This window comes from Microcaecilia unicolor, chromosome 6 (assembly GCF_901765095.1).
Source record: "Microcaecilia unicolor chromosome 6, aMicUni1.1, whole genome shotgun sequence".
NCBI lineage: Eukaryota > Metazoa > Chordata > Amphibia > Gymnophiona > Siphonopidae > Microcaecilia > Microcaecilia unicolor.
In genome coordinates this window covers 184,920,801-184,948,341 of record NC_044036.1, presented here as the reverse complement: position 1 = coordinate 184,948,341, position 27,541 = coordinate 184,920,801, and the positions used below count along the sequence as shown (strand labels likewise).

Genomic DNA, 27,541 nt, shown 5'->3' with positions numbered 1-27,541 from the left:
TTACATAAAGGTCTATGGCCCTATTTATTACTTCTTTCAGCCTGGACCACTGTCCTTCCACTTCATGTACGTCCTCCCAGCCCATCATCTCCTTCCTCAGGTATTCCCCCATTTTACTAAAGTCAACACGCTTGAAATCCAGGACTTTGAGTTTAGAGTGGCCGCCCTCCACTTCAGCCGTCCTATCAAACCAAACCGTTTGATGGTCACTGCTTCCCAGGTGTGCACCCACTCGGACATTTGACACACTATCCCCATTTGTGAGCACCAGATCCAGCATCGCTCCGTCCCTCATGGGTTCCGTCACCATCTGTCTGAGCAGAGCACTTTGGAAAGCATCCACGATCTCTCTACTTCTTTCCGATTTGGCAGACTGAACCTTCCAATCTACATCCGGCAGATTGAAATCTCCCATCAACAGAACCTCTTTTTTCTTTCCTAATTTTTGAATATCTGCGATCAGATCTTTATCTAGTTCCTCTAATTGTGTCGGGGGTCTGTAGACAACACCCACGTGGACAGAGGTTCTATCATCTCTTTTTAAGGTGATCCATTTCGCTTCTTCCTTTCCCCAGGTCCCTGTCATTTCAGTCGCCGTGATATCATTCCTCACATACAGAGCTACTCCTCCAACTTTACGACCCTCTCTATCCTTCCTCATCCTTCTCGATCTATCTGCTGCTTTTGACACTGTTGATCACAGCCTACTCCTTGATAGGCTGTCCTCACTTGGATTTCAGGGCTTTGTTCTTCCCTGGTTTTCTTCTTATCTCTCCCAGCTTACCTTTAGTGTATACTCTAGTGGATCCTCCTCTACTTCTATCCCACTGTCAGTTGGCGTACCTCAGGGATCTGTCTTGGGACCTCTTCTTTTCTTCATCTATACTTCTTCCCTTGGTACTCTGATCTCATCCCATGGTTTTCAGTATCATCTTTATGCTGATGACTCCCAGATCTACCTCTCCACACCAAAAATCTCAGTCAAACTCCAGGCCAGCCTGCCTGTCTGACATTGCTGCCTGGATGTCTCAGCGCCATCTGAAACTAAACATGACCAAGACTGAGCTTCTCATCTTTCCCCCTAAACCAACCTCTTCTCCTTCCCCATTCTCTATTTCTGTGAATAACGCTCTCATCCTTCCTGTCTCATCAGCTTGTAACCTTGGGGTCATCTTAGACTCCTCCCTCTTCTTCTCTGCACATATTCAGCAGACTGCTAAAACCTGTCGTTTCTTTTTCTATAATATCACCAAAATTCGCCCTTTCCTTTCTGAGCACCTTACCAGAACCCTCATCCACACACTTATCACCTCTAGCTTAGACTATTGCAACTTGCTTCTCACAGGTCTCCCACTTAGCCATCTCTCTCCTCCTCAATCTGTTCAAACTTCTGCCGCACGACTAATATTCCGCCAGTGTTGTTATGCTCATATTAGCCCTCTCCTCAAGTCACTTCACTGGCTTCCTATCCGTTTCCACATACAGTTCAAACTCCTCTTATTGACCTATAAGTGCATTCACTCTGCAGCTCCTCAGTACCTCTCCACTCTCAACTCTCCCTATATTCCTCTCCGGGAACTCCGTTCACTGGGTAAATCTCTCTTATCTGCACCCTTCTCCTCCACTGCTAACTCCAGACTCCGTTCCTTTTATCTTGCTGCATCATATGCCTGGAATAGACTTCCTGAGCCGGTACGTCAAGCTCCATCTCTGGCCGTCTTCAAATCTAAGCTAAAAGCCCACCTTTTTGATGCTGCTTTTAACTCCTAACCCTTATTCACTTGTTCAGAACCCTTATTTTATCATCCTCACTTTAATATGCCCTTATCTCTTGTTTGTCCTGTTTGTCCTAATTAGATTGTAAGCTCTGTTTAGCAGGGACTGTCTCTTCATGTTCAAGTGTACAGCGCTGTGTACGTCTAGTTGCGCTTTAGAAATGATAAGCAGTAGTAGTAAAATGAAAACAAAATGATCTATCAAAATACCCAAGTTTTTTTAATTGTGAAGGTGTTTTAACAGTCACTCCAAGAAGCGGAACAATAGATGGGAAATTCACAATATACAAAACATTCAGTTGTAATCTATTCTGAGTCATCCATGTCGAAACAAGATTCAACACTTGTTTTAGCTTAACAGTTTCAACAGGGTCAGTCTTGGATAAAGGAAAAAAAGAACTGAATGTAATCCGCATATACTTTATAAGACACTCCCAATAATGCATACAATTAGCGCAAATAGATGTTAGAGTATAGCCAAAAAGACAGATCCCTGTGGAACATCTGTACAAACAGGATGTTCAATTGATACAACATCCCCTATACACACCACCACCCTTCTATTGTCCAAAAAAGATGTAAACCACTTCAGAATGTCCCCCCCCCCCCCCCAAGGCCACAAGTATGGAGACAATAGAGAAGAATGTCATGATCTAGGGTATCAAATGCTGCAGATATATCTAATAACACAAAACAAAAGAGGGCTTTGTCTTTTTCGTGCCCTTGACTTGGTATATGAGACCAATTTTCCAGCCAAGTTGCGAGAACTATTCTTGGAATTGGATAGGTGGAAAGGGTTTTTATTGTTATTTTTGTTACATTTGTACCCCGCGCTTTCCCACTCATGGCAGGCTCAATGCGGCTTACATGGGGCAATGGAGGGTTAAGTGACTTGCCCAGAGTCACAAGGAGCTGCCTGTGCCTGAAGTGGGAATTGAACTCAGTTCCTCAGCACCAAAGTCCACCACCCTAACCACTAGGCCACTCCTCCTCCATGAAGGTTTCATGGATTGGGCAGGTCAATTAGATCAAAATGGTCATACTTCCAAAGCTATTATATCTATTTATGGCACTGCCTATCTCTCTGCCAGACATCTTTTTTGGGGGCCTGCAGCGTAGGGTTTTCTGTTTTATCTGGAAGAGGAGGCCCCCACTGGTGCGACGGGCAGTGATGTATCAAACACGCTTGCATGGAGGGATGGGGGTCCCTTCTTTTCTTCTCTATTACCAAGTAGCCCAACGTCAAATATTAGCGGACTGGCTCCAGGGAACAGGAAAAGTTTGGAAACAACTTGAACAGGGGTGGGTAGACTGTATTTTTTACACATGTTTATTCGCTTTGTGCCCCACTTTGGCCCAGGAGCTTTAGATACTAGTTATCGTTCTTGGGAGAACCTGGGCCTCTGTGCGCTAGGCCAGGTGTGGGAGGAGGGGGAAATTATACCATTTACTGAATTGTGTGAAGAATATGGGATCAATCCTGTACATGCTTTTCACTATCATCAACTTCGAGATTTTATAGTGCGAAGGGCAAAAGGGGATTTAAGTTTGGCGGAGACCTGTCTGGAGAGGGTGCTGGCTGGTGGGGGGGAGGGAAGGGTGGGGTTTCTAGAATATATAAAGCTCTCCTCTCCTTTGCTAGACCTATTTTGTATTATTTAGCAAAGTAGGAGAAGGCACTAGGTACCTCCTATGAATATCTGCAATGGGAAAGGGTATTTAAATCCCTCCTTAAGGTCTCTGTTTCTAGTGCCCTGGTTGAAAATGGACATAAGATACTATATTGTTGGTATTATACGCCCTAGCGTCTAGCTAGGATGTTTCATTTGGGGTCAGCACTATGCTGGCGCCAATGTGGGTTGGAGGGGGATATGTTTCACATTTGGTGGTCTTGTCCCCGTGCACGAACGTTTTGGTTTATGATAGTACAGTTTATCTTTCAGGTAACTGCGGTCCAATACCCTTTGAAGATGGATCACTGTGTTTTACACTTTAAACCATGGGGAATAAAAAAAAACAATTCACTGTTTTGCTATGTAGGTATTTGTGGCGGGTAAGCTGGTCCTAGCAGCAGAGTGGAAGAGCCCTACACTCCCGGGTTTGCAAGCTATTCTACACAAGTTGGATTATATTCATTTGATGTCCAAATTAACGGCTAAGTGCATGGGCCAACTGTTGACCTATGACAAGATTTGGGACTTATATGTTCAGTGGACTTCACGCCAGACTGCTCCCTAGACTACATTTGTCTTGCAGGAGAGGTTTTCTTTTGGGGACAGGGGGAGGGGGGATATTGGGGACTGAGGCATTGCATTAGGGAGGGAGGTACGATTTTTTGTTATCTGAATGTTGGATATGTCTATGTTGCTGTTACTCTTTTCTCATCAATAAAGATAAATAACTCATCTCTACCAACAATGTTTGAATATCAGGGTGAAATAGTGATCATGGAGCCCTTTGTCTATAGTCTAGGAGGTTTCCTAGACACCAATTTGACAATGCAAAAACACATAGACCATGTGCCTCTTTTTTTCAACTTTACATGTTGAGCAAGTTGAAAGATATGGTCACACCATATTACTTCCGGACGATAGTACAGAGCCTGGTACTGACAAAAATTGACTATAGCTCTCTATTTCTGGGAATATCATCAAAAAACGAAGAGCTTTCTGCAGCCTAATCCGCACGCAAGGCAGGAAAATTACCACCACAGAAGTTGTTCACAGACAGGAAGGTTAAGCAACAAGCACAGGTTTTATGCACAATAGTGTTAGCACACGCTGGAACCAGACAGTTCAGTAAATAAAAAAAACCTCGTGCTGCTTAACATGGGTAGGGGCAGTTCAAGGGTGTGACAGAGGCAGAACTTAGAAATGCCTACTGGGTACTACCACTAGGGGGTCACTGGCATCATGTTGAACTCAGGGAACTGCTCCCATCTTGGTGACTATCAGAGAGAGCCCTGGGTAAGTCAAGCATTGAGGCACAGTAGGGTGGGGGGGGGGGTGGAGAATCAGAGGGGGAATAAGATAATTGGGGGGATGGGATTTGGGGGAGAAAGGTCAGGGCAGGTGCATTGCTGAAGTTTTGTTTTTTCTTTTTCAAATTTGGTTCAGTACTGTGTTAGATGCTTTGGCAGACATCACAGGTGCTCCTACACTATCTGTCAATGCAAGTAATACAGTGCTCATGTGCCCTGTGCAGTAAATGCAGGACAGATACTTGACACTTTTGCAGTTATGGTGTGGAAAATGCAAAAAACCTACACACTTTAGTAAAAGAACCCCCAAGAAGTTACTCTCCTGCAGCAGGTATTCTCCATGGACAGCAAGATGCCAGTCCTCGCTACATGGGTAACGTCACCAACAGCATAACAATCGTAAAATAACCAAGAATAAACATAAATAAAATAAACGAAGTAAATCTGAAACCTAATAATAGAACTTCCGTGAAACAGTATCAAAAATATACATATTTAACAGCACTGGAATTCAAATACCAGAGATATAATGCAATGTTAGCATAATACTAATGATACTCATAATAAGCCTGCATTAGAGCATTCAACTAACATAGATATGATGCTAACAATTTTGTACAATACAACTTACTATATAGCTGAGGGACCAAGTGCAGATATATGATGGGAACAAGATGCATGGTACAGAGCCAGTTGGGATAATTTGATGGTTAGTTAAAAACAAGGCAATTTCGTTGTATAGTTTGTTTAGTATTGTTTAGCAATTTATAATAAAAGCAATTTACTTTAAGTGCTGTGAAAGACAGCATACTGTCACTAGGAGTAGTAAAAGGACTGTGACTAGATTTTTTTTGTTTGTTTGTTTCTTCCTTTCCACCCTTTTCATGCCTGGATGTGTTCATTTTTTCATTTTTGTTCTTGGTTACCTTTCTGTGGCCATCTGTCTTTTCTGTCATTCTGTTGCTTGCGTTGCTCATTCTTTCACCTGCCTATGTATTTCTTCTTCCATCCTATTACTCTCTCTCTCTCTCCTCTCCTTTTCTGATCCTTATGTCTTCCATCTCCTCTCTTTCTCCTTTTGTCTTGCATCTTTTAATTTGCTTTTATCCTCTTCTACTTCCCTGTATGTTTCCCATTTGTTCTTCTCCTCTTCCTTTTCTTGTTTTCCCTGTCTTTCTCCTTCCCTTTCTTCTACTCCCTGCTCCCTACCCCCAGCTGTTAAACCAGGTCTTGAATCGAGTGACAGCTGAGAGGAACCTGTTCGATCGAGTTGTGAATCTCCGCTTGCCAGGTCAGTCTGCCTCCCACTAGCCTAGTCTCTGTTTATTTTCCATGCTTTATAAAATGCCCATCCAATTGTGGGGCATAGCTCCACATCGATATTTGACAATTGCACGTCTGGTCTACATGACGTGCCATGGTCTAATGAATATTACAGACCAATTTCTGTTCTTCTGTTCTTAGCAAAAATCATCGAGAAAGCTGTGTTGCACCAACTAATGGGGTTTGTTGAAGAAAATCACTTGTTAAATGATTTTCAATATGTCTTTAGACCCAACCATAGTGTGGAAGTTTTGCTGCTATCAATGCTAGATGAACTCAGGATTGGAATAGACTAGAACATTAATTTCTGTGTTATCACACTTGATATTGCATCAGCATTTGACACGATTGACCATCAGCTCCTAATTAACACATTGTCAGATTTTGGCATTAGTGGTCAAGTCTTATCCTGGTTCTTTCGAACTTGCAAAGTAGAAAATTTCATGTCAAAGTACATAACTCAGTTTCCACTAGCTTTCCAATCACGCGTGGTTTACCACAAGGTTCAGCCCTATTGGCAGTACTTTTTAACTTATTTATGGTGTGTCTGTGAGATGTTTTCCAAGATTTACAAATCGCATAGAATATGCACAGATGATGTACAATTCGTCATCCCTGTTAACAAACATGATCAGGATTTATCTGTACAATTGAAGATTATGTTTGACAAAATTGTTGATTGGATGAGACAGGCAAAGATGTCTTTAAATGCTGCAAAGACAGAAATAATATATGTAAGTAGGTCTCTTAACTCATCTCTACCAACAATGTTTGAATATCAGGGTGAAATAGTGATCATGGAGCCCTTTGTCTATAGTCTAGGAGGTTTCCTAGACACCAATTTGACAATGCAAAAACACATAGACCATGTGCTTCTTTTTTTCAACTTTACGTGTTGAGCAAGTTGAAAGATATGGTCACACCATATTACTTCCGGACGATAGTACAGAGCCTGGTACTGACAAAAATTGACTATAGCTCTCTATTTCTGGGAATATCATCATCCCGAATCCAAGCTCTGCAGGTCATCCAAAACACAGCTGCGCGATTGATTTACTGGAATCTCAAGGTCTGAACACCTCACTCTAACATTTAAAAAATTACATTGGCTTCCTGTAACGTACAGAGTTCAGTTCAAGACTCTTGTATTGACTCATCAACGTATATTTGGGACTGTTCCAGCCTACTTTCAAAATACCCTGCAATCATATAAACCGAAACGAGCACTGAGATCTGAGATTACCTAACAACTCTGTTTATCTTCTGTGAAGTCATATAACTGTTTAGAGACAAAACTACCTATCGCTGCCCCATCCTTGTGGAATGCTGTTCCCGGATACCTGAAATCATGCAAAGATATTCAATAATTCAAGTAGTTGCTAAAAATGCATCTGTTTGTGAAAGCCTTTTTGGCTACATGAGGACTTACCCATTTGCCTTTTTTTTTGTTTTGTTTTGTTTTCTGTGATTACAGCCATTTTAATGATCATGTTTCATCATCATATGCTTAGCGATTGCTACGTGTCTAGGACCATGTATGTGACTATTGTTTAAGACTGTGTATGTGACTATTGTTACCCGCCTTGGATAAATGGGGAAGGCGAGGAATGGAGGTGGCAGCAGTCATAGGTAGGAGGAGCACTTCTGTCGGGGTTGGGGACCTTCACCAGCTGAAGTATGTGGGGGTTGTGGGAGCACAAAGAGTGGCGGCAGGGTGAGGCAAAAGTTTGTGCTTCCTCCCCCCCCCCCCCCCCCCCACCTTGTGCTCTGGCAATGCACCTGGTCCGTACTAATACTTCCTCCCACTCTATCCTAGCTATTGTTATTAAGCTATTAAGTTACCTTAAAGGCCTCCTGCTTTTAAAATTTAATATTATCTTTTAATCTTCCTTCTTTTCTCCTGAGCTCAAGAGATATCCCATTTGTGCCATACGCTCAGGTGCTTATCATATTAGGTTAAATTGCTTGTGTGGGCTATCTGCTGATGTTCAGTGGCATTTAACCAGGGCATTTATGTAGTAAGTGCCAATATTCAATATTTAACCACCTAAATTAAGCCACCAGATTGCAGTGCATAAAGCTCAGTCCTGTCTTTATGTGGTGTTGCTTAGGCAGTTAAGGGACCCTTTTACAAAGCTGCAGGAGGGCTAATGTGTAGGTAGCGCATGTTAAATTGACACTACCGCTGGGGTAGTGCGTGTGCCCGGTGGTAATTCCAAGTTTGGCATGTGCTGAATACCGCAGTAGAAAATTTTTTTCTGTTTTCTACTGCAGGGGGTGTTCCCAGTGGTAATCAGCAGCGCGGCCATGTCGGCACATGCTGCATGGTTACTCCTTGAACACTTACCGCTGGGTCAATGGCTGGCAGTAGGGGCTCAGGCCGTAAATAGGCGCGTGCTAGTTTTAATTTTTTCGCATGCCCATTTCCCAGCCCATTAAAAAATGGCCTTTTTCCCAACTGTGGTAAAAGTGGCCCAGCACACGTCAAAAAGATGCGCCCACACTACTGCAGGCCACTTTTTACCACAGCTTTGCACACTTAACTGCATAAGAGATAGCTGGCCGCATAAACCCGGATATTCATTGCTGATGCCTGGACATGCCCTTCATTGAATATCTGGCAATAATGCAGGCGGCAGCTAAGAACCACTCGCCAGTGGTGGCTGAATATCTACCCACAGAAAAACTAATAAATGGAGGAGGGCATGTAAAATGATGAAAGTGGAAGGAACAAAGAGCTTTCTTTCATCTGTAACAATGAATATATGGACATAATCAAGCATGCTAAAATTAACAATGAAAGATATTGAGGGACAGTTGGCAAAACTATCCCTAAACATTTCTTTTAAGTCAGCCACATTGCCCTGACTGCACCTGGTCACAAAATAAAGCACAAAAGTTCTTTTAAGTATATTAAAGCTGGTAAAGAATTCCACTGATATTTTTTTCATGGAATGGGAAATAATTACGAAGTGATACAAAATTAGTGGAAGAACTGAGTAATATAAAGGACCAGCTCTCAAATTGAATCAAGTTACCATCGCCTAGGAATGAGTACCAGGGCTAGATGAAATTTAAGTGGTTGCTCTGCCATAATATTTAATTTTTCAGGTATCAGTTGATAGGCAGGTATCGGAAGACTGGAGAAAGACACATGCAGTGCTGCTTGGATGAAGATTCTGCTGACCACCTCCAGGGTTATTTAAAGTACTAGGTCAAAGTACTTATATAAAAGTAAAGATAAATGCATATTTTGATATTTAAGAAAAAATTAAAATGAAAAACACATTAAAAATGAGAGTGACGACACTTGTGGAATATGTGTCGTGCAGCAGAATTTTGAACAAATTGAAAGGGAGAGAGATGGCTTAATGGGAGACCTATGAGAAGCAAGTTGCTGTTGTCTAAGCGTGAGCTGATGATGACCCCTAGGTTACGAGCTGATGAGACAGGAGGATGAGAGAGTATCCACAAAGGGGAAAGAGGAGAGGAGGGTTTAGGGTAAAAGATAAGAAGCTCAGTCTTGGCCTTGTTGAATTTCAGATGATGGTGAGTCATCCAGGTAGCAATGTCAGACAGGCAGGCTGAGACTTGAGCCTGGATTCCTGCTGAAATTTCTAGTGTGGAGAAGTAGATCTGAGAGTCATCAGCGTGAAGGTGATACTGAAAAGCATGGGAGGAGATCAGAGCACTAAGGGAAGAAGTATAGATGGAGAAAAGAAAAGGTCTTAAGACAGAGCCCTAAGGTACACCAGCTGATAGTGGGATAGAAGTGGAGGAAGATCCACGAGAGTATACAGTAAAAGTGCAATGGGAGAGATAAGAAGAAAACTATGAAAGAACAGAGCCCCAAAATCCAAGCGAGGACAGCTTATCAAGAAGTAGGTGGTGATCAACAGTGTCAGAAGTAGAAGATAGGTAGCGAAGAATTAGGATAGAATAGAGACCTTTGGATCTGGCCAGCACCCGGTCATTGGAGAATTTAGCAAGGGTTGTTTCAGTTGAATGTAGAGGGCAGAAGCCAGATTGGAGTGGATCAAGAATATCTTAAGATGAAAGCAAGTCAATGTTCAAGTATCTCGGATAGGAAAGGGAGGAGGGAGATGAAAGGCCAGAAAGAAATTGTGAGGAAGCTGGAGAAATAGTGGAGAAAAACAAAAGTATTAGTTGATAGTGACTCCAGAGGAAAGAAGCCAGTAAATTTTGTCAGGTATCCTTCAGGCAACAAGGTTTATTTCTTGGGCTTACTAGGTTGGACTGAGAATAAACACTACAAAATGTTTAAAATTGTCTTGAGATCTTCTGGAAATCTCTGGGGAAGGATTGTATCTTGTCTGTTTTGGCCAGCAATGTTGTCACTAAAATTAATAACTTGTGTCTGATTTCTGTTCATGACACAGGTCTGAACAAGTCCAGGTGTTTAGGTTCAGGATGTGATGTAGGACTCTATTAGTGATGGAAATACCTTGAAATGTTTGACGACTCTCAGGTTTTTTTGAAGCTGCTATTGGATACAGTTCATTCGCTTTATTGTTTTGTTGGCTGTGTGCCTTGTAGATTAAACATTATAATAATGATTATATCCTTGGAACAAGGTTTAAGAATCTATCATTAAAGAAGAATGTGCTTTGATGGTCCTTGTAATTATTGACTGAACTCTAGCCTTCTTTTCTTATATATAAGCATTGAAAAAAAAGAGGTGTGGTTATAGACTGGGGAGCTTTTAAAAAACTCATTAGGGTTACATTCAGCTCAGGCTGGGTTTCAGATGGATGAAATAAAATGTGTTTCTATGGAGTTTATTATGTATGAGAAAGGTCAGTTATACTTAGATGTGTTTGACAGTTTTAAACTTGGTCAGCATGTTTCCCATAGATTTAAGTGCATAGAAAACTTTATAAAGGGGGCTTCTTTTTTAAATGCAGTTAAAAGACTGTAAATGGAAGATACTTATCAAAATGCTGAGCCATTAGCAATAAGGACATAGGAAAGTTTGGCTATTGTGCAGTATTTCCCATCAATTCATGGAGTAATTCCAAAGGCTGATAAGTGTTTCAATAATGTCTGCTCCAGAGGAAGAAAATTGGCAGCAAGGACACAGCATTTGAATGAGAAGCACAATGGAAAAGCAGGAGCAGAAACAACAATACAGTTCAATAAATACAATGTACTTAACAGCTTCTCAAGTAGTAGGCACATCAAAACTAAGCAATATTGTCATGCCTTTACCTACCTATATCTTGGTCCATAGAACGCCACAGCAGCTCACTCCCAAAATTGCTATTAAACAGATGATATCATCAATCACCACTTTGAAAGTTGGAGTGTAGAAAACTGTTGGACTTCAGAATACATTCTAGCAGAATATTGAGAAACAAGGGTAAAGATCCACCATTGTTCTCTCAAATTAAGTTGGGTGTACTGATCCTCTTCTTTCCATGACAGATGTATTTGTTCCAAAACCCATCTCTTAAGCTGGGGGGGAAATGTGTGGTCAGGTTTCAAACAATAAGATACCATTTCATATCAGTCCAGTACATAATCTGCCCTGGTTTCACTGATGGACAGTATATATTTTATTTATTTTATTTATAGCATTTTACCCCACCTTTCTTTAGATTGTAAGCTCCTTTGAGCAAGGACCGTCCTTCTTTGTTAATTTGTACAGCGCTGCGTAACCCTAGTAGCGCTCTAGAAATGTTAAGTAGTAGTAGTAGTAGAATGCAGGCTCAAAGTGGCTTACAGTACACTGGAAAGACTAGCGCCAATCCAGCGGTTTTACAAATACAATATTTAAATAGACAAATAGTTAAAGTAGAGTAAAAGGGGAAAAAAAAGAATAGAAATAGGGGATCTAAAATGGTCAATTTAAAGCTGATAAAGAACTTAGGAGTTCATGAGAGATCCTAGGTCGAACTCCAAAGGATGAGAAGATGTTGACTCGTTGCGACCCCCAAGACAGTCAGAATAGCGATCAACTCCTCTCTCAGAATCTGCGACAGAAACAGCTGACTGGAAACGGATCCCGTCGAACAAGAAAGTGGATGCAGGCAACAGCCATTTGCTGGGACCAGCGGTCCTGATGAAAGTGAGACCAGCACAATGTGCAGAATCCTCCAAGAAGTCTCTCCAACGCAAGCATTACTAAATGTATAGGATGGAGACATTTCTGTTGGTAATGTTTGTTCTGTGCATTATTATGATTGATAAATGTTTACTGCTGGGGATATCAGTTCTTCATTAACAAGCAGAATGAATCTGTTTCACAAGTGGATGATGTCCTTTAAAAGGCTAAAACTAGAGCAACATGAAACAACCTAAGCCTCTAATACCAGGTCAAATGAAACAATTTATCTTTTTGACTGCAGAGTCCAAGTAAAGCCTGCTCTGTAATCAAACACCCATCTGCCCTGTCTGAGTTGTCAGAGAGGAAAGTTTAAGTTAGTATCATTCTTTGACCAATGGGTTCAGGTTATCATAGACAACTGAATAGTGAAAATAATGACAATGTCTTCATCTAAGATTCCTCACCATTCCACAAGATTGTCCTCTACTGTTGTCACACCTACAACATTGGCAAAGAAATCTGCTTTGAGAGGAAGGAACAGTCACTTTTCATAGTCAAGACAATAAAAAAAAAAGACCCTGCTGCCCAAATAAAGCAATATTTTGTTCAAGGTATTTTCTCGTTCAGAGAAGTCAAGAGACTTGCGGCCCATCCCATATCTCAGGGACCTGAACCACTTCCTCTTACAACTCTTGAAAGAAAAATTCAGAATGTATTCTCTGGCAAATCTTCTTCCATTTCTGAACAAAAGAGTTTACCTATGGTGTTGGATCTTCAGGCTGCCTAAATCCATATGCTAATTCATCTAAACCACAGGAAGTATTTACATGTCCAAATAAACAGTTTACTATCAATACATAGTGCTACTATTCAGCCTTTCGTCAGTCCTATCAATTAGTTGCAGGACATTTCTGAAGCAGGAAATATGAATATTACTCCACCTCAACACGCTCTTACTACAGAGGTTTCCAGCATATGATGGAAAAACCATCTTCACCCACAATAAACACAAGGATATTGTTCAAGAAAGGAAAAACTTTTCCAAATCAGTTGAGGTTAAGAGGCATCTATAATGCATTAAGGTGGCAATTCTATAAGTGGGCACCTCTTTGTAGGTGCCCTGATGCCATGCAGTGAGAGCATATTCTATAATGGTATTTGGGTGCCCAGATTCTGTTATAGAATACTAGTGTATTGGCACGCCTTACGTTCAGGCCCCCACAGTTACAGCAGACATAGAGTTGGCATAAGTGCAGGTGCCTAAATGTGGCATGGGCATGTGTAACTTGGAGCCACGCCCACATCCTTCCTATGTTTATCCCATGTCTATTCACCCTTGCATTTGCACGGTGTAACACAGAGTCTGTAGGCTGGCGGCAATCAATAGTAAATCAGGAATCAAGCAGAGTCTTGGGCAAGTGGCAGACAGTAGAATAAACCAGGAAACCAGCAAGGTCATAAACAGGCAAAACAAGCTTTCAGGGCAGGAATCGCAACAGACCAACAAGGACAAGAACAGGACTGAAGATCTCTGTTGCCAAGGCAAAGTCTGAAAGTTACCAGGTGCTTAATAAAGGCCACATACAAGGGAGCACCAGGTAAGGGTGCTGCTAAGTTCCAAAAATCCCAAGCCAGTCTGGAAGGCTGGAATATCCGGACCGGACCGGCATGACTTCTGGAACATGGGAAACAGCAGACAGACAGTCCATCGCAGCCACCAGGTCTGACCACCAGGTGGCGAGATGAATGAGAGCATGAAACGGGCACAACCGTGACAATATGTGCATAAAGAGATATCTTACTGCAGATTTCTAGTTACAGAATTGCTCTTTAAGAGCACTGCATTTCAGCTTCAAAACTAGGCAATGCAGTCAATCGTGGCCATGTTTTATGTAAACAAACGTGGCATTAGAGTGTCATTCTTTTTTTTTTTTTTTTAAGACAAAACCAAAATTTGGGATCAGGTAGTAAAAATAAGAAGCAGTCCTGAAGGTAATGCAAAACTAAGCTGAAGGGATACCCTGTCGAGCAGGGACTGTCTCTTCATGTTCAAGTGTACAGTGCTGCGTACGTCTAGTAGCGCTTTAGAAATGATAAGCAGCAGTGGCGTAGGAAGGGGGCGGTGGGGTGGTCCGCCCCGGGTGCACGCCGCTGGGGGGGGGGGTGTCGGCTCCACTGGTTCCCTGCTCCCTCGCCCCGGAACAGGTTACTTCCTGTTCCGGGGCAGAGAGGGAAGGGAACCAACGGAGCCGACGCAGCTCCCAGTGATGTGCAGTCGGGGCTGATCGGCCCTCCCGCCCGCTTTCCTATGCTAGTAAGAATGCGCTCCGGGGGGGGGTTGCGCACCGAGGGGGGTGCGCAGCGGCGACCCGCCCCGGGTGTCAGCCGCCCTCATTACGGCACTGATAAGTAGTAGTAGTCTTAAGAGAATGGAATGGAGATAGCGATCATAAAAACATTTGTAGTTGCTGAAAAAATTAAAAAGAGAGAAAAGATCTCAGAAATCAATTACTATACCAGTTCTTACCAATCCGTTTGTGGCTATGACTCCCATGATCACAGCCAAATAAAACTAGTGACCCCCAGAGGTGCAGAATAATGGTGCACTTGTGGAGAGCCCAGCTACATTGTGACCCCAAGCATAGGTTTTATGACCCAATATGGGGTCTTAAACCACAGTTTGGGAAGCTCCACACTTCACAGTGGAAACTACTGTTCAGACAATGCTCTTTACCAGTCATTGGTCAAACAAAACTTCCTCCTTACAATTATCAGTAATCAGTATTTTCAAAAGAGATCCTTATAATGATTACAGAGAGATTCGACATGTGATCCAGAATGCGCATGTAGGTGAAAAGAAGTCTATCTGGGCTAAAATGTTTTTTAATTTGCAACTCAGGGGCCCTTTCACTTAAACCATACTAAAATTTGCAGCTACTGTGGCTTAATGTGAGACTGTACCACATAGTAGCTGCAAATTAAGGCCCCCTTTCATCAAGCTGCCCTAGTGGTTCATGGTGCAATAAAGCCGACAAAGCCCATTCACTTTGAATGGGCTCCATTGGCATTGTCAAGCAGCTTGATAAAAGGGGATCTTAATGCAATACCTATTGGGGGCTTTCCTAGCATTTTCTGTTGCAGGTTGTGTGTTAAAATTTCTGTCAATTGATCCTGGTGCCTAATCTCCCCTTTCCGTTCTCCCTATTATGCTTTATTATTGAATTCTTTGTAATATTTACGATTCTTTCCTTGTTGATATATGTGAGTTTTTGTATTTTGTTTCAAATTTTGTAATGACTTCTTTTTAGCTTGTTAGCCACATTGAACTCAAAATTATATGGGAAAATATGGGGTATAAATGTCTCAAATAAATAAATATTCTCATTAACGTGTGTGGTACCTGCTCTCAGTTAACGTGGAAGCACTTATCACCTCCTATTTAAGAGGTGGTAATTGATCCCATGTTAACTGCATATTGGTTAGCATGATGAGATACTTTCTGTGCACTAACCACAAAATATATTCCAAGCCCACAGAAAGCACTTAGCGCGCAGTATACCATGTGTTAACTGCAAAAATACTGCAAAATTCCTTAACACAGCTCTGCACTAACAGTTACTGCTGGGTAAACTATATATTGAGGGCTTAATGTGGTTTAGTTAAAGGGCCACTCAGATACAAAAAGGAAACTTATATTTTCAAAATCTTTAGCAATGTTTGCCTAGAAAAGTCCTTTTATCAAATAATTTCCAGCAACCCAGGAGAAACTCTCGGATACCCCAACAATGACCAGTGTTTCACCAAATAGCTATCTCAACGTTTTAGAACCTCCATGTATTTTCAATAGACACTTTAATAACCTTCCACATGATTAATAACAATGCTCTAATCATGGACAATTCTGTAAAACCTGTTGAGGGGTTTCCACTTCTAATAGCCCCAACGTCAATACATTCTTTACTATAGATGTTTCTAGCATAGGATGGGGAGTACATCTTCACCCCTAGTAAACATAAGGATAGTAGTCAAGAAGAGTAAAGCTTCTCCACGTCAAGGTTAAGTAACATCTCCAGCACACTGAGTGCTTGCATTTCAACTTCTACAGGATCATTCTTTTTTCCTTTTTGTTTGGCCAAAAGATAGCCTAAATTCTCCGAGGACAAGCAGGCTGCTTGTTCTCACTGATGGGTGACGTCCACGGCAGCCCCTCCAATCGGAAACTTCACTAGCAAAGTCCTTTGCTAGCCCTCGCGCGCCCGCGCGCACCGCGCATGCGCGGCCGTCTTCCCGCCCGAAACCGGCTCGAGCCGGCCAGTCTTCTTTTGTCCGCACTCGGTACGGTCGTGTTTTCGCCGTGTCGAGCCCCGGAAAGTCGACCTCGCGCGTCCAATTTGTTTGAACGTGTTTTTTTCCTTCGGGAAAGCTTTGTCTAGTCGGGAAGTGCTCCGGAAACCCCCCGCCGGGTTTCGTGTAAATCCTCCCCGTACTTCCAGCTTTTTTGCCCCGGTAAGTTTTCTTTCGTCGTCGGGGTAGGCCTCTTTTCGGCCTCGGTCGAGATTTTTTCTCCCTCTAAATTTGGTGCTTCGAATTTCGCCATTTCGGCTTTTGATTTCGCCGGCGTGATTTTTCCGCCCATGACATCGAAGCCTTCCAGCGGCTTCAAGAAGTGCACCCAGTGCGCCCGGGTTATCTCGCTCACTGATCGACACTCGTCGTGTCTTCAGTGTCTGGGGGCCGAGCACCGCCCTCAGAACTGCAGTCTGTGTTCCCTGCTTCAAAGGCGGACTCAGGTAGCGAGACTAGCCCAGTGGAACGTGTTGTTCTCGGGCTCTTCGTCGGCATCGGCACCGGGATCTTCGAGTGCATCGACGTCGTCAGCGTCCAGACCATCTTCCTCGGCCGCCCCTGCATCGAGTGCATCGAGGCATCGGGCCTCTGCATCGGCGCCGAGACATCGGATAGCTGCATCGACGTCGGTGGTACCAGGACCTCGTCTGCTGATGTCGTCGGACGGTGGTGCATCGGGTGGAGTGCAGGTGAGGGCTGTCCATTCCCCTGCTGGTGGCGGTGAGCCCTCGGGTGGGTCTCCGCCTACCCTGAGGGCTCCTGCGGTACAGCCCCCCCGAGATCGACCCTCTTCAGTCTCGGCCCCGAGGAAGCGACGGGTGGATTCGACGTCCTCCTCGTCGGTGCCGGGGAGCTCCGGTGACATGCTTCGGAAGAAATCGAAGAAGCATCGACACCGGTCTCCTCCCCGTGTCGGCACCGAGAGCTCTGGGTCGCCGAGGGATTCGGCACCCAGCAGGCATCGGCACCGAGAGGACCGCTCACCCTCTGTTCAGGAGGTGTCGATGCGCTCCGCTCTGGACAGCCCGGAACAGCCTCCACGCCCGGAACAGGTACTGACGTCGACGCCTGCATCGACCTCTCAGCCTTTCTCTGCAGCCGCTCTAAACGAGAGCCTCCGGGCCGTTCTCCCAGAGATTCTGGGAGAGCTGTTGCGCCCTACCCCTCCGGTACCGGCGGTGCTTGCGCCACCGGTACCGTCGAGCGTGGCGCCGGCTGGCCCATCGCCCAGGTTGAGGTCCCCGACGTCGGTACCGCGTGCGGTACCGACCGCGGCCACCTCCCAGGAAGGCTCCCCGACTACGTCGGCGGAGGGAGCTTCGCCGATGCGGGCGAGGGAGTCTACCTCTCGACGCCCCCATCGTGGACAGGGTTCCACGGAGTCGAGCAGGGCGAGGTTGCAGACACAGGTCCGTGAACTTGTGTCTGACACCGAGGGTGAGGCCTCGTGGGAGGAAGAGGAAGATCCCAGATATTTCTCTGACGAGGAGTCTGGGGGTCTTCCGTCTGATCCCACTCCCTCTCCTGAGAGACAGCTTTCTCCTCCCGAGAGTCTGTCTTTTGCCTCCTTTGTCCGGGAGATGTCTACGGCCATCCCCTTCCCGGTGGTTGTGGAGGACGAGCCCAGGGCTGAAATGTTTGAGCTCCTGGACTATCCTTCTCCACCTAAGGAAGCGTCCACTGTTCCCTTGCACCATGTCCTGAAGAAGACACTGCTTGCGAACTGGACCAAACCATTAACTAATCCCCACATTCCCAAGAAGATCGAGTCCCAGTACCGGATCCATGGGGACCCAGAGCTGATGCGCACTCAGTTGCCTCATGACTCTGGAGTTGTGGATTTGGCCCTAAAGAAGGCTAAGAGTTCTAGGGAACATGCTTCGGCGCCCCCGGGCAAGGACGCTAGAACCTTAGACTCCTTTGGGAGGAAGGCCTACCATTCCTCTATGCTCGTGTCCAAGATCCAGTCTTACCAGCTCTACACGAGCATACACATGCGGAATAATGTGCGGCAGTTGGCGGGCTTGGTTGATGCTCTTCCCCCTGAGCAAGCCAAGCCTTTTCAGGAGGTGGTCAGGCAGCTGAAGGCGTGCAGAAAATTCCTGGCCAGAGGAGTTTATGACACTTTTGATGTTGCGTCCAGGGCCGCTGCTCAAGGTGTGGTGATGCGCAGGCTCTCATGGCTGCGTGCCGCCGACCTGGAGAATAGAGTCCAGCAGCGGATTACGGACTTGCCTTGCCGTGCGGATAACATTTTTGGCGAAAAAGTCGAGCAGGTGGTAGAGTCTCTCCACCAGCGGGACACCGCATTCGACAAGTTCGCCCGCCGGCAGCCTTCAGCTTCTACCTCTACAGGTAGACGATTTTTCGGGGGAAGGAAGACTGTTCCCTATACTTCTGGCAAGCGTAGGTACAATCCTCCTTCCCGACAGCCTGCGGCCCAGGCTAAGCCCCAGCGCGCTCGCTCTCGTCAGCAGCGTGCGAATCAGCAAGGCCCCGCGGCTCCCCAGCAAAAGCAAGGGGCGAGCTTTTGACTGGCTCCAGCAGAGCATAGCCGACATCCAAGTGTCAGTGCCGGGCGACCTGCCTGTCGGAGGGAGGTTGAAAGCTTTTCACCAAAGGTGGCCTCTTATAACCTCCGATCAGTGGGTTCTCCAAATAGTCCGGCAAGGATACACCCTCAATTTGGCCTCTCAACCTCCAAATTGTCCACCGGGAGCTCAGTCCTACAGCTTCCAGCACAAACAGGTACTTGCAGAGGAACTCTCCGCCCTTCTCAGCGCCAATGCGGTCGAGCCCGTGCCATCCGGGCAAGAAGGGCTGGGGTTCTATTCCAGGTACTTCCTTGTGGAAAAGAAAACAGGGGGGATGCGTCCCATCCTAGACCTAAGGGCCCTGAACAAATATCTCGTAAAAGAAAAGTTCAGGATGCTTTCCCTGGGCACCCTTCTCCCCATGATTCAGCAAAACGATTGGCTATGCTCTCTGGACTTGAAGGATGCCTACACACACATCCCGATACTGCCAGCTCACAGACAGTATCTGCGATTTCAGCTGGGCGCACGCCACTTCCAGTACTGTGTGCTACCCTTTGGGCTCGCCTCTGCGCCCAGGGTGTTCACAAAGTGCCTAGCTGTGGTAGCAGCGGCGCTTCGCAGGCTGGGGGTGCACGTGTTCCCATATCTCGACGATTGGCTGGTGAAGAACACATCCGAGGCAGGAGCCCTGCAGTCCATGCAGATGACTATTCGCCTCCTGGAGCTACTGGGGTTTGTGATAAATTACCCAAAGTCCCATCTTCTCCCAGTGCAGAAACTCGAATTCATCGGAGCCCTGCTGGATTCTCGGACGGCTCGCGCCTATCTCCCAGAGGCGAGGGCCAACAACTTGTTGTCCCTCGTCTCGCGGGTGCGAGCGTCCCAGCAGATCACAGCTCGGCAGATGTTGAGATTGCTGGGCCACATGGCTTCCACAGTTCATGTGACTCCCATGGCCCGCCTTCACATGAGATCTGCTCAATGGACCCTAGCCTCCCAGTGGTATCAGGCCGCCGGGGGTCTAGAGGACGTGATCCACCTGTCCACGAGTTTTCTCGAATCCCTGTATTGGTGGACGATTTGCTCCAATTTGACTCTGGGACGTCCCTTCCAAATTCCTCAGCCTCAAAAAGTGCTGACCACGGATGCGTCTCTCCTGGGATGGGGAGCTCATGTCGATGGGCTTCACACCCAAGGAAGGTGGTCCCTCCAAGAAAGCGATCTACAGATCAATCTTCTGGAGTTGCGAGCGATCTGGAACGCTCTGAAGGCTTTCAGAGATCGGCTGTCCCACCAAATTATCCAAATTCAGACAGACAATCAGGTTGCCATGTACTATGTCAACAAGCAGGGGGGCACCGGATCTCGCCCCCTGTGTCAGGAAGCCGTCAGCATGTGGCTCTGGGCTCGCCGTCAAGGCATGGTGCTCCAAGCCACATATCTGGCAGGCGTAAACAACAGTCTGGCCGACAGGTTGAGCAGGATTATGCAACCTCACGAGTGGTCGCTCAATTCCCGTGTGGTGCGACAGATCTTCCGGGCGTGGGGCACCCCCCTGGTAGATCTCTTCGCATCTCAAGTGAACCACAAGGTCCCTCAGTTCTGTTCCAGGCTTCAGGCCCACGGCAGACTAGCGTCGGATGCCTTCCTCCTGGATTGGGGGGAAGGTCTGCTGTATGCTTATCCTCCCATTCCTCTGGTGGGGAAGACTTTGTTGAAACTCAAGCAAGACCGAGGCACCATGATTCTGATTGCTCCCTTTTGGCCGCGTCAGATCTGGTTCCCTCTTCTTCTGGAGTTATCCTCCGAAGAACCGTGGAGATTGGAGTGTTTTCCGACCCTCATCACGCAGGACGAAGGGGCTCTGCTGCATCCCAACCTCCAGTCCCTGGCTCTCACGGCCTGGATGTTGAGGGCGTAGACTTTGCCTCTTTGGGTCTGCCAGAGGGTGTCTCCCGCATCTTGCTTGCTTCCAGGAAAGACTCCACTAAGAGAAGTTACTTCTTTCATTGGAGGAGGTTTGCCGTCTGGTGTGACAGCAAGGCCCTAGATCCTCGCTCTTGTCCTACACAGACCCTGCTTGAATACCTTCTCCACTTGTCGGAGTCTGGTCTGAAGACCAACTCCGTAAGGGTTCACCTTAGTGCAATCAGTGCATACCATTACCAAGTGGAAGGTAAGCCGATCTCAGGACAGCCTTTAGTTGTTCGCTTCATGAGAGGTTTGCTTTTGTCAAAGCCCCCTGTCAAGCCTCCTACAGTGTCATGGGATCTCAATGTCGTTCTCACCCAGCTGATGAAACCTCCTTTCGAGCCACTGAATTCCTGCCATCCGAAGTACTTGACCTGGAAGGTCATTTTCTTGGTGGCAGTTACCTCGGCTCGTAGAGTCAGTGAGCTTCAGGCCCTGGTAGCCCAGGCCCCTTACACCAAATTTCATCACAACAGAGTAGTCCTCCGCACTCACCCTAAGTTTCTGCCAAAGGTTGTGTCGGAGTTCCATCTGAACCAGTCAATTGTCTTGCCAACATTCTTTCCCCGTCCTCATTCCTGCCCTGCTGAACGTCAGCTGCACACATTGGACTGCAAGAGAGCATTGGCCTTCTATCTGGAGCGGACACAGCCCCACAGACAGTCCGCCCAATTGTTTGTTTCTTTTGATCCCAACAAGAGGGGAGTGGCTGTAGGGAAACGCACCATATCCAATTGGCTAGCAGATTGCATTTCCTTCACTTACGCCCAGGCTGGGCTGGCTCTTGAGGGTCATGTCACGGCTCATAATGTTAGAGCCATGGCAGCGTCGGTAGCCCACTTGAAGTCAGCCACCATGGAGGAAATTTGCAAAGCTGCGACGTGGTCATCTGTCCACACATTCACATCTCATTACTGCCTGCAGCAGGATACCCGACGCGACAGTCGGTTCGGGCAGTCAGTTCTTCAGAACCTGTTTGGGCTTTAGGATCCAACTCCACCCCCCGAGGGCCCTGTTTGTTCTGTTCCAGGCTACACTCTCAGTTAGTTGGTAAATTTTTTTAGGTCAATCTCAGTTATGTCCTCGCCGTTGCGAGGCCCAATTGACCATGGTTGTTGTTTTGAGTGAGCCTGGGGGCTAGGGATACCCCATCAGTGAGAACAAGCAGCCTGCTTGTCCTCGGAGAAAGCGAATGCTACATACCTGTAGAAGGTATTCTCCGAGGACAGCAGGCTGATTGTTCTCACAAACCCGCCCGCCTCCCCTTTGGAGTTGTGTCTTCCCTTGAAGTGTATTGTCTTGCTACATACTGGACTGGCCGGCTCGAGCCGGTTTCGGGCGGGAAGACGGCCGCGCATGCGCGGTGCGCGCGGGCGCGCGAGGGCTAGCAAAGGACTTTGCTAGTGAAGTTTCCGATTGGAGGGGCTGCCGTGGACGTCACCCATCAGTGAGAACAATCAGCCTGCTGTCCTCGGAGAATACCTTCTACAGGTATGTAGCATTCGCTTTTAGAATCAAGCAATAAAAGTAAGAGAATTCCTGAAGGTCACATAAATAAGTTCTGCAGCCACATGAATAGTCCCTTGATGCCAGAGTAATAAGATGTCTGTTTCAGAAATGGGGAACAACACAGGTAAACATTTATGTTCCAGGAGACCAACCTAAGTTTAAAAAAAAACACACACACAACATCCTCATAGTAACCCAAAGTGGAATCTCATGTTATACATGTCCTCTAATTCTTGTAATAACGAAAACACTTTGCAGGCTCAAAGAGGAGAGAACCCCTATGATCCTCATAGTGCTATATTGGCTAAGGCAGATGTGGTTCCCACTGCTACGTGAACTATCAGTAAAACTCTTTCCAAATCAAGAATCGAGGAACCATACTGTTTCACTGACTGTAGTCTTTGATCCTGATCTAGGAGCTAAGACTGCAAGTTCAATCAATTAGCACAGGAAAAAAAATCAGTTATAACCAAAAAATAGTTTAATAATTTTTGTGTCTAGTCTTAGCTATCCTCTTTGTTTAAATCTTTTACATTTTTTTCTTTTACAGCTGTCTCATTTTTTAATATTCATTTGTTTGTCATTTTCATCTCCTTTCTCGTATCAGTTTCTTTGTGTTCTTTTCTTCTTGTCTTTGTAGTATTTCCTCCTCCATAGCTCAACTTGTCTGTAGTTGTCAGGGTGCACAGTCAATAAAGTCTGTAGCTTTCCTCTCTATCTCCTCCCCTCTGCCTCCAAAATAATCATCTTATCTGTTTTACCACTCCATTTTCCCCTCTTTTCTTTATCTGTATCTTCCTGTGTGAGGGTTTTTTGTCACTGTATCTTCCCTTCAGCATTGTTCTCTAATATTCCCTTTCTACTGTCTGCTTCTTGTTGGCTGAAAAAAACCTAAGCAGCTAAAAATTAGGGGACCCTTGGCCAGCGGTAGTTCCGGGTCAAGTGTGCGTAATTTCTGGGTGGCAAAAAAGCATGGCGGTAATCAGGCATCACGAATCACTGCCCGGTAACTGCGGGAGCCCTTACCAACACCTCAGTGGGTAGTGGTAAGAGTTTCCTTACAGCGTGGCCATTTTGGTTTTGGGGGTTTTTTACCCAATGCGGTAAAAAGGGCCCTTGTACACGGGAAAAAGGGCCCTGCTGCTACCACAGGGCCCTTTTTCCCACAGCTTGGTAAAAGGATCCCTAGGTGCCTAGAATTAGAAAACTCATCCTTCAAGGACCATGTTGATGGTAATTTTATAACACGTTGCCTAGGTTGAGAGGACAAGAAGGCATCTATTTACAGCACATGTACCAAGATGACTGTCTTGGTACATGTGGGTATCAATGACATAGAAAAATGTGGGAGGGAAGTTCTGAAAGCCAAATTTAGGCTCTTAGGTAGAAAGCTCAAATCCAGAACCTCTAGGGTGGCATTTTCCGAAGTGCTCCCCATTCCACATGCAGGGCCCAAGAGACAGGCAGAGCTTCAGTGTCTCAATATGTGGATGAGGCGATGGTGCAGGGAGGAGGGTTTTAGATTTGTAAGGAACTGGGCAGCATTCTGGGGAAGGAGGAGCCTGTTCATGAAGGATGGGCTCCACCTTAACCAGGGTGGGACCAGGCTGTTGGCATCAGCATTTAAAAAGGAGATAGAGCAGATTTTAAATTAGAAACTGGGAAAGGGCGACAGTTGCTCAGAAGCGCATGGTTCGGAAAAAAAATATCTTTCAAAGATATCACCAAAACAAGGAAGATAGGGTATCCCGATAGTGAGGTTGCAATAGAGACCGTAGTAGATCAGATGTCTTTAAATAAAAAGCAGACAAAAGATTGCAAATTATCACTTGTCAACTGATGAGCAAGATGTAAATAGGAACAACAAACATAGTTTGAAATGTCTATATGCGAATTCCAGAAGCCTAAAAGTAATGTGTGAGAGCTGGAATATATTGCACTAAATAAAAAATTAGATATAATAGGCATCTCTGAGACCTAGAGGAAGGAGGATAACCAGTGGGACACTGTCATACCGGGGTACAAATTTTGTCATAGTAATAGGGTGGATCGAATTGGTGGAGGGGTAGCATTGTATGTTAAGGAGGGCCTTGAATCAAATAGATTGAAAATTCTGCAGGACACAAAACATATCTTGGAATCCCTATGGATTGAAATTCCATGTGTAAAGGGGAAAAGGATAGTGATAGGAATGTACTTACTGTTATCAAGCAGCCCCAGGAAATCCAATACGTTATCATTTAACTTTCAAAAAGGAAACTATGATAAAATGAGAAGAATGGTGAAAAGAAAACGTAGAAAAGCAGCTGCGAAGGTCAAAAGTTTACATCAGGCGTGGATTCTGTTCAAAAATACCATCCTGGAAGCCCAGGCCAAATATATTCCATGTATTAAAAAAGGGATCTGGTTTGCTCTGCCGACACCCCCCCCCCCCTTCCCACCCCCCAGGGAAGCTCTTCATTCATAGTCAGGGTTCTAATTAAGGTAATAAGCAAGTGCTGCTCCCACTGAGAGCCAGATGCACTAAAGTCGTCGTTAGAGCCGTTCCCTACCGAATTCCATAGCGAATCGGTAGGGAAAGGCAATGCATCAAAGAAAGGGAATGCAAATGAGCTGCTCATTGCAGCTCACTTGCATTCTCTAATCCCTCGTAAAACGGTCGGAGAATCAGCCGGTAGAGCATGTGCAGAGCAGCCAAGTGTTATGCTGGCTGCTCTGTACATGGCAAGGACGTCAAAAAATAACAAAACAACGTGCCTATAGACAGCCTTTATGGACGGCATTCACCCCCCCCCCCCCAAGGTCGCCGCCACTCCCCCTCCCCCCTGCATTGAAAGAGCTTTCCGCAGCCCCGGCCCCCCCCCCCCCCCGAGCTCGCCGCCGCTGCTCCCCCCTCTTTAAATGACAGCTTCCCTGCCATCCTCTGCACCCCCATGGCCCTGCCCCTGCCGCCCCCCCTGAGGTCATCGCCGCCACCACTCCCCCCTCCACCCGCCCACCTCCGTCTGCCACCGGGCCCTCACAGCGCCTCTCACCCCCGTGTGAAGGCGCTGCACCAGCCGCAGCAGGCAACAGCTGATCGCTTGACTTCGGGACTTCCCTTCTTTCTTCCTTGGCCCGCCCTCGTCTGACATAAGTTACCTACATTGCTGCTGCCGCTGGTGCAGCGCCTTCACACGGGGGTGAGAGGCGCTGTGAGGGGCGGGTGGAGGGGGGAGCGGCGGCAGGGATGATCTCAGGGGGGCGGGGCCACGGGGGTGCAGAGAATGGCAGGGAAGCTGTCATTTCAAGAGAGGGGGGGCAGCGGTGGCAGCCTCGGGGGGGGCGGGGCTGCGGAAAGCTCTTTCAATGCAAGGGGGAGCAGCGGCGGCGACGACCTCGGGGGGGGGGGATGGGACGTCGGAAGGGAAAAAAGAAAGCCGTGCTTGTCAGAGACATCCTTGAAGGACGTCAGTGTTAGGCACAGCCGTGCAGCTTGGGTTTTTTTTTTCCTTTCCTACAGCAGCCCTTGCCTAACGAGAGGTGCAGACCTCACGTTAGGGTTTCCACCGTAAGGGGAATCGGTAAACGTTAGTGCATGTCATTATAATAGCCTTGCAATGGTACTGCAGCTCATTATAATGATTTGCATTCCGTTTTCGTTAGCTGCTACCGTGATCAGGAAATGGCGTTTGGTGCATGCTAGGGTTTACTACTTGCTCGTTAATGGCTCGTTATTGGCTCATTAAAGGCTCGTTTAAGTTTAGTGCATCTGGGCCTAAGTCTCAATACATTCAGTATATCCAAACAAAATACATCATATTAAAATCCGAAACACACTTGGCTCTCAGAGAGAAGGTCCGTTCTCTCGAGTAGCCTCGAGAGACTTGGTAGAGATGAGGGAGATAGAACAATACGTAGATGAGACCTACAGGGATGTTGTAGAGAGATGCCACCTCCAGCCGGGTATCCCCTTTGCTACTTCGGAGGAGAAGTAGGAAGTACTCCTGTACACAGGACCTGCCCACCAGAGGATGTATTATCCTCTCGCATCGAGGATATGTCTCTGATTAGAGCCCACAGGGAAAAAGATAGAACCGCTGTTGTAGTTGGAGACTCAATCATTAGGCATGTAGATAGCTGGGTGGCTGGTGGACGTGAGGATCGCATGATGACTTGCCTGTCTGGTGCGAAGGTGGCAGAACTCATGCGGCACCTAGACAAGATTTTAGATAATGCTGGGGAGGAGCCGGCCGTCTTAGTACACGTGGGTACCAACGACGTAGGAAAATGTGGGAGAGAGGTTCTGGAAGCCAAATTTAGGCTTTTAGGAAGGAAGCTCAAATCCAGATCCTCTAGGGTAGCATTTTCTGAAATACTACTTGTTCCACGCGCAGGGCCCAAGCGACAGGCAGAGATCCGGAGTCTCAATGCGTGGATGAGACGATGGTGCGGGGATGAGGGTTTTGGATTTGTCAGGAACTGGGCAACATTCTGGGGAAGGGAGAGCCTATTCCAATCTGATGGGCTTCACGTTAACCAGGGTGGGACCAGGCTGCTGGCGACAACATTTAAAAAGGAACTAGAACATCTTTTAAACTAGAAATGAGGGGAAGGCTGACAGTCGCTCAAAAGTGCATGGTTCAGGATAAGGTTACTTTTGAGGATATCACCCAAACAGGGAAGAAAAAGTTCCTTATAGGTAAGGATGTCAAAGAGACTGTAGTAGATCAGATGGCCTTAAGTAAAAATAATAACAACCAGGCAGAAGATAACATATTAATAAAGTCATGTATTAAACGTGATATAAAACTGAGCAACAAGCATGCGTTGAAATGTCTTAACACAAATGCAAGGAGCCTGAGACATAAGATAGGAGAGCTGGAATGCATTGCACACAATGAAAAATTGGATATTATAGGCATATCTGAGACCTGGTGGAAGGAAGATAACCAGTAGGACACAGTCATACCGGGCTACAAATTATATTGTAGTGATAAGATAGCTAGGATTGGAGGAGGGGTAGCATTGTATATTAATGAGGACCTTGACT

General features: G+C 46.1%; 1 protein-coding gene across 3 annotated transcripts in view; it reads left to right on the top strand.

Moving 5' to 3' along the window:
- The window catches only part of RNF123 (ring finger protein 123), a 594,888-nt gene that overhangs the window by 449,624 nt on the left and 117,723 nt on the right, over positions 1-27,541 (top strand). For 2 of the 3 annotated variants that reach the window (XM_030205297.1, XM_030205296.1), the window contains exon 34: positions 5,971-6,046. In XM_030205297.1, coding sequence (XP_030061157.1) covers positions 5,971-6,046 — 76 coding nt within the window. Of the gene's footprint in view, positions 1-5,970; positions 6,047-9,533; positions 9,545-27,541 lie in introns of those variants that run through there. The other variant, XM_030205298.1, reaches the window with a different exon arrangement.